The sequence below is a fragment of the Tenrec ecaudatus genome, chromosome 5 (genome assembly GCF_050624435.1).
Source record: "Tenrec ecaudatus isolate mTenEca1 chromosome 5, mTenEca1.hap1, whole genome shotgun sequence".
NCBI lineage: Eukaryota > Metazoa > Chordata > Mammalia > Afrosoricida > Tenrecidae > Tenrec > Tenrec ecaudatus.
Genome location: NC_134534.1, coordinates 105,821,540 through 105,834,168, shown reverse-complemented (window position 1 = coordinate 105,834,168; position 12,629 = coordinate 105,821,540). Strand labels below are relative to the sequence as shown.

Sequence of the window (12,629 nt, the reverse complement as noted above, 5' to 3'; positions counted from 1 at the left end):
TTTTCTTGTTTATTGCCACTGTAAATTTATGGTTTTTTCTTTGCTTTATATAAAGGGACTTAAAATTCATGGAAAAACTGAATTATGGACGCGATCGTGGAATTTTTCTGCAATTAAAAAATACTTTTATTGGGGACTCTTACATCTCCCATCACAATCCATGCATTCATCCATATGTCAAGCAAATTTGTACATATGCTGGCTGCCATAATCATTTTCAAAGCATTTTTTCTACTTGAACCCTTGATATCAACTCCTAATTCCCCCCCCCCTTCCCCGCCCTCCCTCACCAACCCTTGATAAGTTATAGATTATTATTTTCCTGTCTTACATTTTCCTCTATCGCCCTTCATCCGCTTTTCTGTTGTTCGTCCCCCTGGGGAGGGAGTTATATGTTGATCCTTGTGATCGATTCCCCCTTTCTCCCCCCATCTTGCCCTTATCCTCCTGGTATCTCTATTCTCATTATTGACCCTGAGGGGTTTATCTATTCTAGATTCCCTGTGTTGCAGCTCTTATCTGTAGCAGTGCGCAGGTTCGATTTGTAGGGAAGAATTGAGGTCATGATAGTGGGGGGAAGGAAGCATTAAAGAGCTAGAGGAAAGTGGTGTGTTTCATCGGTGTTATACTGCATCCTGACTGGCTCATCTCTTCCTTGTGATCCTTCTGTGAGGGGATATCCAATTGTCTACAGATGGGCTTTAGGTCTCCACTCCATGCCCCCCCCCTTCCCTTCACATTGGGTATGATTTTGCTCTGGGTCTTAGATGCTTGATACCTGATCCCATTGACACCTCTTGATCACACAGGGTAGTGTGCTTCTTCTATGTGAGCCTTGTTGCTTCTCAGCTAGATGGCCGCTTGTTTAACCCCAAACTTTTTAAATCTCCTCCTGTAAGGTTTGAACCTCAGACCACTGTAATGCTGGGACGGTTGGGAGAAGAAGAGGAGCCAGCAAAGGCTAGCCAGTGAGAAAGAAAGAGAATAAAGTCAATAAGATGCTTCAGAACACAAAGGGGAGGGAGGGATTGTTTAGTTAACAAATGTTCCTGTGAGGTCAAGTTATATGGGAACTGAAAATGGATGACCTTTTGTACATGATATGACAGTTTGGGATGTGGATATTCAGTTGTTCCATTATACTTTGTTAAAAGGCTCTTCTTTCGCCATGGCATCATCCTGACACCCTTGTCAAGAATCCATTGACCATGGTTGTAATGATGTATTTCTGAATTTTCTGTTTTATTCCATTGATTGCTTGTCTATTTTCATGCCAGGAATAGGTCATGTATTTTATTCTCGCTTTGCAGTAAGGTTTGAGATCAGAATGTGTTTTTGTTTTCAAGGCTCTTTATACCTTTTGGTATCCCTTGTATTTTTATTAGCAGAATGTTTTAAATTGCTAATAAGTAAAAATGGTATAAAATAAATTACTGTGCATTGTATTTGTTATAAAGAATGGTATATATTTGAATTAAGATTACTTCTTTATATTGAATTTGGGAATTTAATAGGCTTAATAAAAATGTAAAGAGAATTTAAAAAGATAACTTGGTGTCTGATACTGCACATCACTCTTTCCCTGACAGTTTGCCGATGTTTACTGTGCTCAGGAAGTTTACCATTCCGCTGACTTTACTCCTGGAAACCGTCATACTCAGGTGACTGTGTGCCTTTCCTTGATTCCTCCTGTGCCCCATCCTCCTAGTGTTATTCTTACTCAAGAGGATTCTTGCCATCTAAACGTCTTTCCAGGTAGTTTATTTTAATTCCTAGCTGCAATAGCTTAGTGACAAATGGCTTATTCACTTGAAAGCAGTCGCCTGTTCAGATCATTGCCTAAGCGTTTTTCAGGAGGTGACGTGGTGATTGCGAGTTGGGCGCTCAACGTCAAGGTGCCTGGTTTGAAAACACCACTGCTCCACAGGGCTTTCTGTAAAGAGTTACCATCTTGGAAATTTACAAGGGCAGTTCTGCCCCGTACCACAGACTTGCCATGAGGTGGCATCAATGGCAGTGAGTTTGGTTTGACTTTTATATTTTAAGATGTTTATTTTAAACATTATAAGTGTACTTTATTTTTATTATAGAAAAATCATACAGTTATAATAAGTATACTTATTTTAAGTGTACTTTTTATTATAGAAAAATTATAAGTGTACTTTAATTTTATTATAGAAAAATTATAAAGTGCACTTTATTTAAGTGTACTTTATTTATTATAGTATATATCATAAGGGCACTGTATTTATTATAGTGTATATCATAGGTGCACTGTATTTATTATAGTGTATATTATAAGGGCACTGTATTTATTATAGTGTATATTATAAGGGCACTGTATTTATTATAGTGTATATTATAAGGGCACTGTATTTATTATAGCATATATTATAGTGCACTGTATTTATTATAGTGTATATTATAGTGCACTGTATTTATTATAGTGTATATTATAAGGACACTGTATTTATTATAGTGTATATTATAAGGACACTGTATTTATTATAGTGTATATTATAAGTGCACTGTATTTTAAGTGTACTGTATTTTAAGTGTACTTATTATAAGTGTACTTAATTTTTATTATAGAAAAATTATACAGTTCAGATAACAAAATTGGAAAATAACACTGTAGGCATATTGAAAATAAATAACCCATTAAGTTCTTGACTACTTAGTGATTTCCCTGATAAAAATAAAATGGTTGATACTGAACTGTAGTTTAATTTTAGAGAAATAGTTCCCCCACTAAAAACACTGACATCTAGACAGAGACTGTAAATCTTAGTGGGAGCAGATAGCCTCCCTCCTCCCAGGGAGCAATGGGGGTGTGAACCACTGACCGTGCAGTTCACAGTCCAGTGTTCGCTCCACACTGCCACCGGGACTCAAGGGAAACAACTCACACTCGCTGCCACTGAGTTGACTCGGAGTCATAGTGACCTCGTGGGATAAAATTGAACTGCTCCTGTGGGTTTCCTAGACTATAAATCTCTACAGGCTTTCCTACTGCTGGCCGGTGGTTAGTAGCCCAAAGCATAAGTCGCTATACCCTAGGGTTCCTTCAGACTAAGAGCTAGGCAAAACAAATTAAAAAAGAAAACACTTGAAAAAAAAAAAAGAGGAAAAATTCCAGTAAACAGGAGATCTGTTTTCTGAGTAAGAGGGTATGTGTGTGTGTGTATATATACAAATTTGAAAAATAGAGAAAGAACTTGTTCATGTAATAAGTTAAGTCAAAAAACATTGCTCATAATCATAGAAACTGGCTCCCAACAGTCACCCACTGATCATGGAGACGATGCCTTAAACACAGAGGTCATGTTTACGTCCACTTTGTTTGGAATAAACCAATGTATGCATGAACTGAGACCTTAGCAACAATGCTTTGTTACTGACCTTCATGCACATGTAGCAGTGCAGAAATTCAGAGAAGCTGATTTCTCATGTGTCCATTCTAGTGTAAGAATGATCTTGGTCAATTAGTTTTTATAAGTTTTGTATAATGACTGCTCGTTATGATACTCAGGCTGACATCCAAAAAGGCGATTCCCAATTGTGCCCAAAAGATTATTTGATGAGATTTGAATTTTACCTAAGTCCTCAGATAAACTATGTAAGTACAGATCAACTAAACTTACTAACATGAGCGCTTCTGTTTGTTGCCCTAGTTTCAAGTTTGAACAGAGAAGTCCGTTTCTGAGGAGATCAAGAAAACTGCTTAAGGAAAATTTTAATTTGATTTCACGTATTGATTTACTTACAAACAGCTTTAGTACTTTTTCTGTATAAAGCATTTCCTTCTTTAGAAACCCCTTAGTTGTTGGCTATAAGAGTGATGACAGTGTGTATTTTTTATTTGTGCTTTGAACACGATCCTTACTTCTAGTTTCCTGCATTCCACCTCTCCTTTCTGATTTGCCCGTCTCTCCCCACAGGAAGCGGTATTCATTGAGCATCATTGTCAGCGTCTTTGCCATTATTCTCGGTGCTCTGGTAGCAGCTGGGTAAGACTGTGGACTCTTTCTGCTTGGTGACTTCTTCGTGTCTTTGACAAAAGGCCCGTCCCCAGCTCCCCCACCCCCACCCCCGTTTTCCATCTGGCTGCAATTTAATTGATCAGTGAAGAGACAAAGCTGTTGAAATTAGTGGACTCGTCTGCTCCTGGTAAAGTCAAACCGGGGTTGAAGAACGTTTCAGAGAATAGACAACATTAGACCTGAACTAAACATGTGGCTGTCAGATTGACTCTGACTCATAGTGACCCCACGTGTGTTACAGTAGAGGGTTTATGATGGCCAGAAATAGATGGTCTTTCCATGTGCCCTTGCGTGGATTGGAACCAGGTGGTATTTTGGTCCATAGCCGAGTGTGCTAACTATTTACACCACTAGGGACACCAAAGAGAGCACTGTGGGATATTAGAGCAAATCTTCGTACAAGGGAGAGAACTTTGAACATTTACTTTGAACATTGAATGTTTTCTCTTGATTATTCTTTTTACTTGAAAAGTACTTTGGCATTTGATTAAAAAAATAATAGCATACTTGTAAAGTCCTCATATGTTGGTTTGATTTAGCATTCTGTGATACACTAGGAATCAGTATTTTTTTTTTTTTTTTAGGAATCAGTATTTCCAGTGGTAGAACACTGTTCACGAAATACATTTGTTGTTTGGATATGAACCATTACCAGTGCAGGACTATCATATTACCTTTTTGATTAATATGTAAGACCAGGAGTAAACTCCAAGTTTGCAAATGAGTACTGGCACCCTGTCTTATATGATATGGTAGCTAACATCAAATGTAATGTCCAGTTTCCTTTGTTTAAAATTCAGCGCTCCTTATGCGCTCTGTCATTTTGGACACATTTCTGTGCCTCAGTTTACTCTTCTTAAAAGTAAATATGATAATAGAAAATAAAATTAACTTGAATGAGGCTAGAAGAAACATAATGGAAGCATTTTCATAAAACTAATTTCTTTTTAGACCCCAATATTTGGGATCATTAATTGCAAACTAAATAAGAGAGTAGACTCTGGAAGCAGGGTCCTTAGGTTTGGCCCCTAGCTCATTCAGATTAGCCGTATAACCAGAGATGGGCCATTAACAAGCTGCTATTGTCAGTTTTTCCAACTGTAAAATAGAGGGTAAAATATCATCCACCTCATAGGGTGAATGTGAGAGTTAAGTGAAATATTTATATCAAGGATTTATCATTATTGTATTGTATTATGCCATGAAATATAAATAAATAAATAAATAAATAAATATATACACACACACACACACTCAACAGTAAATAGAAGCACTCAGCAGGTGGGCCCTTTTGTTCAAATGGCATCATACTTGTAAAGTAGGGGCAAAAGGAGGTGCCATCATCTCCCAGAGTGTCCAGGGACCTCTTCCTGAACACCCTCTCCTATGTAGGTTCCTTAGAACTTGATTTGAAAAACACTGGCATAGGGCCAGTTGAAGACATTTACCAAAAGTGATTTATAAAAATGTTCCTATTTCTTTGGTAGGGAATGGCACTTCACCTTTAGATTATGTGTACGTAGGAACAATTTCAGTTTCAGTGAGCACAGATTCTGCTCATAATTATCATAATACCCTGGGACTGTTGGTTAGCCAGGTGTAGAATTTTTCTTCTTTTTTTAAGCAGCTTTATTGGCACTTCATCCACATGTAATAAAATTCAATAATTCAGCCATATCAAGAAGAGTCCTACAATTATCACCACAATCAATTCTAGAACATTTCTTACTTCCTTGTACTCAATGTTATTCATGTAATTAATTTTTGTTAATTATGGCAAAAATACACACCACAAAGCATTTTCCAGTTTCGCAACTTCTACATATATATATATTCAGGGCCATTGATTTTTTAGGTATATAACCATTATTGATCTCCTTTTCCAAATTATTCCACCACCACTAACATAAACTCAATGCCCCGAAGCAACAACTCTTCCTTCTTCGCCCATGGTAGCCATTGGTCAAGTTTGGTTTCTTTCTTTTTTTTAAGTAGTCTTCATGATAGAGTAGTCACATATCCTTAGGGACCAGGTCAACAACAATAATACTTTGGTGATCTGTGAGGACAGATAATAACGTCTAACTCATCCCGTAGCCAGCATGGAATAGTGATTCTCAGTCTTCTTACTCTAACACTCACAGAATAAATCACATACTTGTGATAATTTCCAGTTTCTAGGTGTTGGCCAGCTGTGGCTTCTCTGTCTCCCTTCCTCCTCAAATTAGCCCATCAAAATACAGTGGTTGACTCGGAATCCAGGACCAGGAATGGGAATAAAGATACCAGCAGGGTAGGGGGAAGGTGGGGAGAGGAGGGGAGGAAGGGTGACCTCCCAACCATAAAATTATTTTTGTTGCTACTTCATAACTGTAATTTTGCTCCTGTTATGAATTGGGCGACCCCTGTGAAAGGGTCATTTGACTCCCAAATGGGTCGTGACCCACAGGTTGAGAACCCTTGATGTATAATTTATCAAGGGATCACAAGGGTGGGTGAGGAGGGAGAAAAGAGGAGCTGATACCAAGGGTTCAATCAAAAGTAAATGTTTCAAAAATAATGGTAACAAATACAAATATGCTTGATACAATGATGTATGGATTGTTATAAGAACTGTAAGAGCCCCCAATAAAATTATCTTTTAATTAACGAAAAGAAGAAGAAGAAGAAGAAGTTTTTAAAAATATGCAGCAGTTGAAGACTTGACCCTGATGAGCCAGTTTGTGCATTGGTGACGAACAAACCCACTTTCCGTTGATTTACTGTACCAAACTTTTCCTGCACAGGTTAAGCCTAGAAACCCTATGGATTCACATTTGAGGGAAGGTGCTGCCCATTGCAGGTCCCAGAGAGTAGGAGGATGGAGCGCCCCACCCTGCTGGGGCAGGAGTGGTTCCGAGGGGCAGAGACTAGATTTCAAAAACCGACATGGGAAAGACCTCGTTGATCAGATCTGGCTTTTGTCATGCAACTGTGAGAATTTGGCACCAAGATAACCGTGGTGACCAGCGCTGGGTCTGTAGGCAAAGGTCTGTGCGCACTAATGAGTGGAGGACATTATAGAGCCAGTGCATGTGCCCAAGGACATGTGCAGGGGAGCCAGGCAGCACCTGGCTCATCTCGGGCAGTGCGGTGTTCTATACTAGTTGTTGGTGGTACCATTGCTATGGTTCCGACTCATGAAACTCTGCTCAGTCCTGGGCCGTGCTTACAATTGTTATGTTTTAACCACTGTGTCAGTGCAGCTTGCTGAGGATCTTACCCTGTCTTTCCCCAAGCGTCATGTCTTTTCGGGCACTGGTCTCTCCTGATCACATGTCCAAAGTGCGCGAGACGAAGTCTCACCATTCCACTGGTTACTGGTTTTCAATTACTTTGTCATGAAGTCCGGTGTTTGAGGTGGTTTTCCTCTTGGTTCTGCTCAGAAAATACTCTGGTTCTCTCCCATAGTTCTTTGCAGGCAGGATCCATCTCGAATTGTTTGGGGCCCACGCAGTCAAAAGGGACTTCATTCATCAGTTAGGCAGGAAAAGGGAATGTGAGGAATTGCATTTCTCCTTCTTAAAGCTTTGATACAGAAGGAGCACATGCTATTTCTGCTCACATTTTATTCAGCAAAGCAAGTCACGTGGCCGTGTCTAGCTTTCAAAGGGCCAGGAGCCTGCAGGCTTTCCAGGTGGCCAGCACAGAATGACTGAGTGGTTCTAATGACAGCCAGTAGGCGTGACCAGGATCCTGCTGCACTTTGCAAAGCTAGCCAATCTCAAATATCTGTGCTTTTACTATCGTCCTAGATAAATGATGGGTAAGATGCTGACAACTGACCGATGACTCAAGAAGTAGAAATACCCTCCTTGGGGACCCCTGGCCCCTAGAATGGGAGATCTGAGAGACTGGGAATTTCCCTCAGGCGCTCGAGGAGGTGAGCAGCCACTTCCCATTCTTCTAGAATCCTCTTTCCGTAGTTTCTAATTCTGGTACATGGGTCTCTAACAAAACATTCGCTAGTTCAACTTCTTTCATGTACAGTTCATTACAGGTACATTATTTCCATTTATCCCATTTTCCCCAATTTTCTTTGTCAGCAGATACGCAGTGTCCCCTAGCAGCGACTCTCCCTTCTCCTCTCCCTCCTGCCCTGGATAGCCACTACTAATCGCCAGTCTGTACAGATTTGCTGGTTCTAGATATTTCAAACAGGTAGCATCATGCCATATTTGTCCTTTGTGCCTGATTTGATCAGTATGTTGATTTCAAGGTTCATCTGTGTGTGGCAGCTCTTCATTTCTCTTTCTGACTGGGTAGTAATTTAATGGCCAGACAACATCTTGTTTATCCATTTACCTGCTAATTTTCATGTCGGAAGGCTGGCCTTTTCTTTCTTTTTTTTAAGAAAATCATTTTATTGGGGGCTCATATAACTCTTAGCACAATCCATACATCCATCCAATGTGTCAAGCACATTTGTTCATTTGTTGCCATCATAATTCGCAAAACATTTGCTTTCTACTTGTGCCCTTGGTATCAGCTCCTCATTTTCCCCCTTCCTACGTGCTCCCCTCTCCCTCATGAACCCTTGATAATTTATAAATTATTATTTTGTCATATCTTACATCTCCCTTCACCCACTTTTCTGTTGTCCACCCCCCACGGAGGAGGCTATATGTAGATCCTTGTAATCAGTCCCCCCTTTTCACCCCACCTTCCCTCCACCCTCCCAGTATCATCACTCTCAGCACTGGTCCTGAAGGAGTCATCTGTCCTGGATTCCCTGTGTTTCCAGTTCCCATCTGTACCAGTGTACATCCTCCGGTCTAGCCAGATTTGTAAGGTAGAATTGGGATCATGATAGTGTGTGTGTGTGTGTGTGTGTGTGTGTGTGTGTGTGTGTGTGTGTGGAGGGTGGGGGGGTGGTGGAGGATGGGGAGGAAGCATTTAAGAACTAGAGGAAAGTTGTATGTTTCATCTTTGCTACACTGCCCCCTGACTGGCTCGTCTCCTCCTTGCAACCCTTCTCTAAGGGGATGTCCAGTTGCCTAGAGATGGCCTTTGGGTCCCCAATCTTCACTCCCCCTCATTCATTCACAATGATATGATTTTTTGTTCTGATGGTGCCTGATACCTGATCCCTTTGACCCCCTGTGGTCACAAAAAGGCTGGTGTGCTTCTTCCATGTGGGCTTTGCTGCTTCTGAGCAAGTGGCCGCTTGCTTCCCTTCCAGCCTTGAAGAGGCTGCCCTTTTCGATGTATGCTACTTTGCTGCTCCACGGAGTAACAAACCCTTCATAAATCCTCAAAATCAAATGTGGGTGGGCAAGAGATTTAGAAGACCCTTATTTTGAGAAAATCAATTTTTGTGACTGAGCCAGAGAATTCTGATTCATAGTGAATCTTAAGTTAATTTATATTCTTATAAATATACTTGGAGTAATAATACTAGGCAAAATGTAATTCAATTTGAGTTCAAATTTTGTGTATATATTTCTGGGGAAATATAGTTAAAAACCAAAATCTGCTCTCATCTTAGAAAACTTCTACTCAAAAAAGACAGAGAAAGAAATTTTGTTACTGAGTTTAAAATTTAAATCAGAGTTTAAGCTTTAAACCAGAATGCCATGAGAGACAATTTGCAAAAAAATATAAACCTAAACCAAACTTGCTGCCTTCCAGTCAGTGCTGACTCATAGTGACCCCTGTGTGTTTCTCAGTCTGTAACTGTGTAGGGGAGTAGAAAGCCCAGTTTTTCTCCCGTGAGCTGCTTGTGGTTTTGAACTGCTAACTATGTGGATCACAGCCCAACATGTGTAATAATGACAAAATGATATTTTTTTATATCTATGTAGATACAACCCATATATGTATGTTTTCAAGACCAAATTATTGATTTTTTGGTATCATTTGACTGGAGGTAGGTTTTGCAGTTTGGAGTCAGGTGAAATTGTCCCTTGGGAAAATGGGAGATAGGACCATGTCTCCTTAATGAAACATTTCCAAATGATGGCTCTTAGGCCCTTGAGGAAACGTCCCTGGGCAGAGAGCGTGACAGGAGTTTATTAGCATTTGACCAGTTGCTAGCCTCTGAGGGTCATCGGCAGTTGTGGCGATCCCAGTTGCTAGCCTCTGAGGGTCATCGGCAGTTGTGGCGATCCCGTGCCTAATGGACAAAGCACTGTCCAGCCCTACACCGGCCCCACGATTGTTTGTGTGTCAGACAGCTGTAACCTGTATGGTTTCCACTAGCAGACTTTCTTTGTTTTTTCTTTTTTTTAACCTCTAAAACATTTTTTAAAAGTTTTACTAGCACTTCATACACGCGTCATACAATTCAATAATTCAATCCTATCCAGAAGTTGTTCAATTGTTACCATATTCAATTCTAGGACATTTGTCTTCCTTGTACACATTATTATTCATGTAATTTGTTTTTTCTAATTGTGGCAAAAGTATACATAACAAAACATTTTCCAGTTCCACAACTTCTACGTGTATAGTTCAGTGCCATCGATTATTCACTTTGTGTTGTACAACCATTATCGATAACCCTTTTCCAAATTATTCCATCACCATTGACATAAACTCAATGTCCCATAAACAACACCTCTTTCCCCTTCATCCATGGTAACCATTGGTCAATTTTGGTTTCTTTTCTTTTTACTGGTTTGTTTGATAGAGTATTCACGTATCATACACTTCCTCTTTTACAATGAGATGTACATACATAATTGCAATCAATTCTATTGTTCCCTTACCCTGAGAATTTCTGGAGCAGATAGCTCTGTCTATCTCTCCTTCTTAGTCTGGAAACTCCATTAAAACCTACCAGCACCCAAGCATCCATTGACAGACAGGATGTGGCTACTTTTGTGGTGCATAGACCTGTAATCAACTCGAGGTCTCCTGCACCATTTGATCTTGATTGCTTTTTAAAATGAGAAATCATCGTATTAGAGTGTTCATGTTTGAATTTGCTACGACCTAGGATTGTGAAGATCAAGTGCAGGTACAGGAATCACATAATAACCATGCTGTTGCTCTCTCCTCCTCATATAATATCCCCCAGATAGTTTTATGTTGATGCTATTTATTTTAAATGGAAATAAAAATGGAGACATTGACAAAGAAAGGAAGCCTCGTACGAGTCGCACAGACGGCACCAGTGCCCGTCTTCCTGTTTTGGATGGATGGGTGGACGATGGCCTGGACACCACACGGAACTGTCACTTCCTTGGTGGACCCTCTTCCCTCAATCACTACGCCGTTGTCCACCCTCACAACTGTCCTCACTTTGTCTGGACCCTGGGGATGGCCCTGTTGACTACAGTAAGCACAGCAACTGGGGCGGTCAGACAAATAAATGGCTCCCTTTAGAAAAGTCAGTGCTTACCAGTCAGGCTGCCATTCATCAGTTAGCAGAAAAAAAAAAAAGTGTGGCCGTTGAAGGAAGATGGCGAATGCCCCTCTGGTTTGGGGTCATTCATGAGGGAGTTGAAGCCACTTGATCCATCTGGTTTGTTTTTGCTTGAAGGCCCATTAGAGGACCCGACCATCTGTTCTGAAGGGAGTTAGGCACAGAGGAACCCGGGGCATCGGAAAGGCAGCTGCTAGCTTTACGAATGGCTCTGACTAGAGGGGCGTTAAGCTGGCAGGCTTTGAGGCCAGGGAGTCTCACAATAACCATCCCTCTTTGTGTTGTCGCCCAGTTCTGACCTTGCCTTTAACTTGGAAGGCTACATTTGTGTGTTCCTGAACGACATCTTCACGGCTGCAAATGGAGTGTATACCAAACAGAAAATGGACCCAAAGGTACCAAACCCACACCTGTGGCTTGTATGCCTCGAATCTAAGGGTTAGATTCTAACCTCAATGTGAAAAGTTGGCATGCATTGAGTTTACATCGACAGGATCTATAAATTCTCAATTATCTCCATACGTTCTTGTTACTCCTTTATCCTGTGACATTTAATATCTAAGAAGTGCAGTCTTTCTTTTGCAAGGCAGTGCCTTAAAAATAAAAAAAGCAACTGAAAGTATTTATTTCCAAAACACTTCCATAACCCCATCGGACACTCTGTAACCATGAAGTAATTCCTCCCTATTTTGATCTGTCCTCAACCCTGGTAACCAATAGTCATTCTTAAAATGTACTAACCTCTTCAGTGACCGATTGGAAGTTAAGGGGAGTGCTCTTCTGAGATTCTCTAGTTTGAGAATCTGGAAATGAGGCTTATAGACGACAGCTTTGACATCGGCTGCTGCGACTTTGGCTCTTACTTTGTCGCATGTTTTGCTTCCTCCTTTATGGAATGAGACATATGGTATAGAGCCTATACTGTACTATACTATACTAGAGACCATTGGTCCTGCCCACCTGTCCTTATTGGCTTTTCCTAAATTGCTGCCTTTCCGAATCGCGAGGGCCTGCTGGGTGATAAGCTTTCCTTCCCAAGACCTGGATTTAATTGGGCTGTTTATCGTCTGGAGGCCTGAAGCCCTCAGCCCTACCCTAGTCGGAAGCCCTGGAAGATTAGGTAGGCATATGTTTCTTTGTTCCAAAACTTTATTTATGTTGCTGTTTTTGTTTTCAGC

General features: G+C 40.5%; 1 protein-coding gene across 1 annotated transcript in view; it reads left to right on the top strand.

Moving 5' to 3' along the window:
* The window catches only part of SLC35D2 (solute carrier family 35 member D2), a 74,755-nt gene that overhangs the window by 35,416 nt on the left and 26,710 nt on the right, over window positions 1–12,629 (top strand). The window contains exons 5-7 of the mRNA XM_075549804.1: window positions 1,590–1,661; window positions 3,942–4,010; window positions 11,744–11,846. Of these exons, the coding sequence (XP_075405919.1) occupies window positions 1,590–1,661; window positions 3,942–4,010; window positions 11,744–11,846 (244 nt within the window). The remainder of the gene's footprint in view (window positions 1–1,589; window positions 1,662–3,941; window positions 4,011–11,743; window positions 11,847–12,629) is intronic.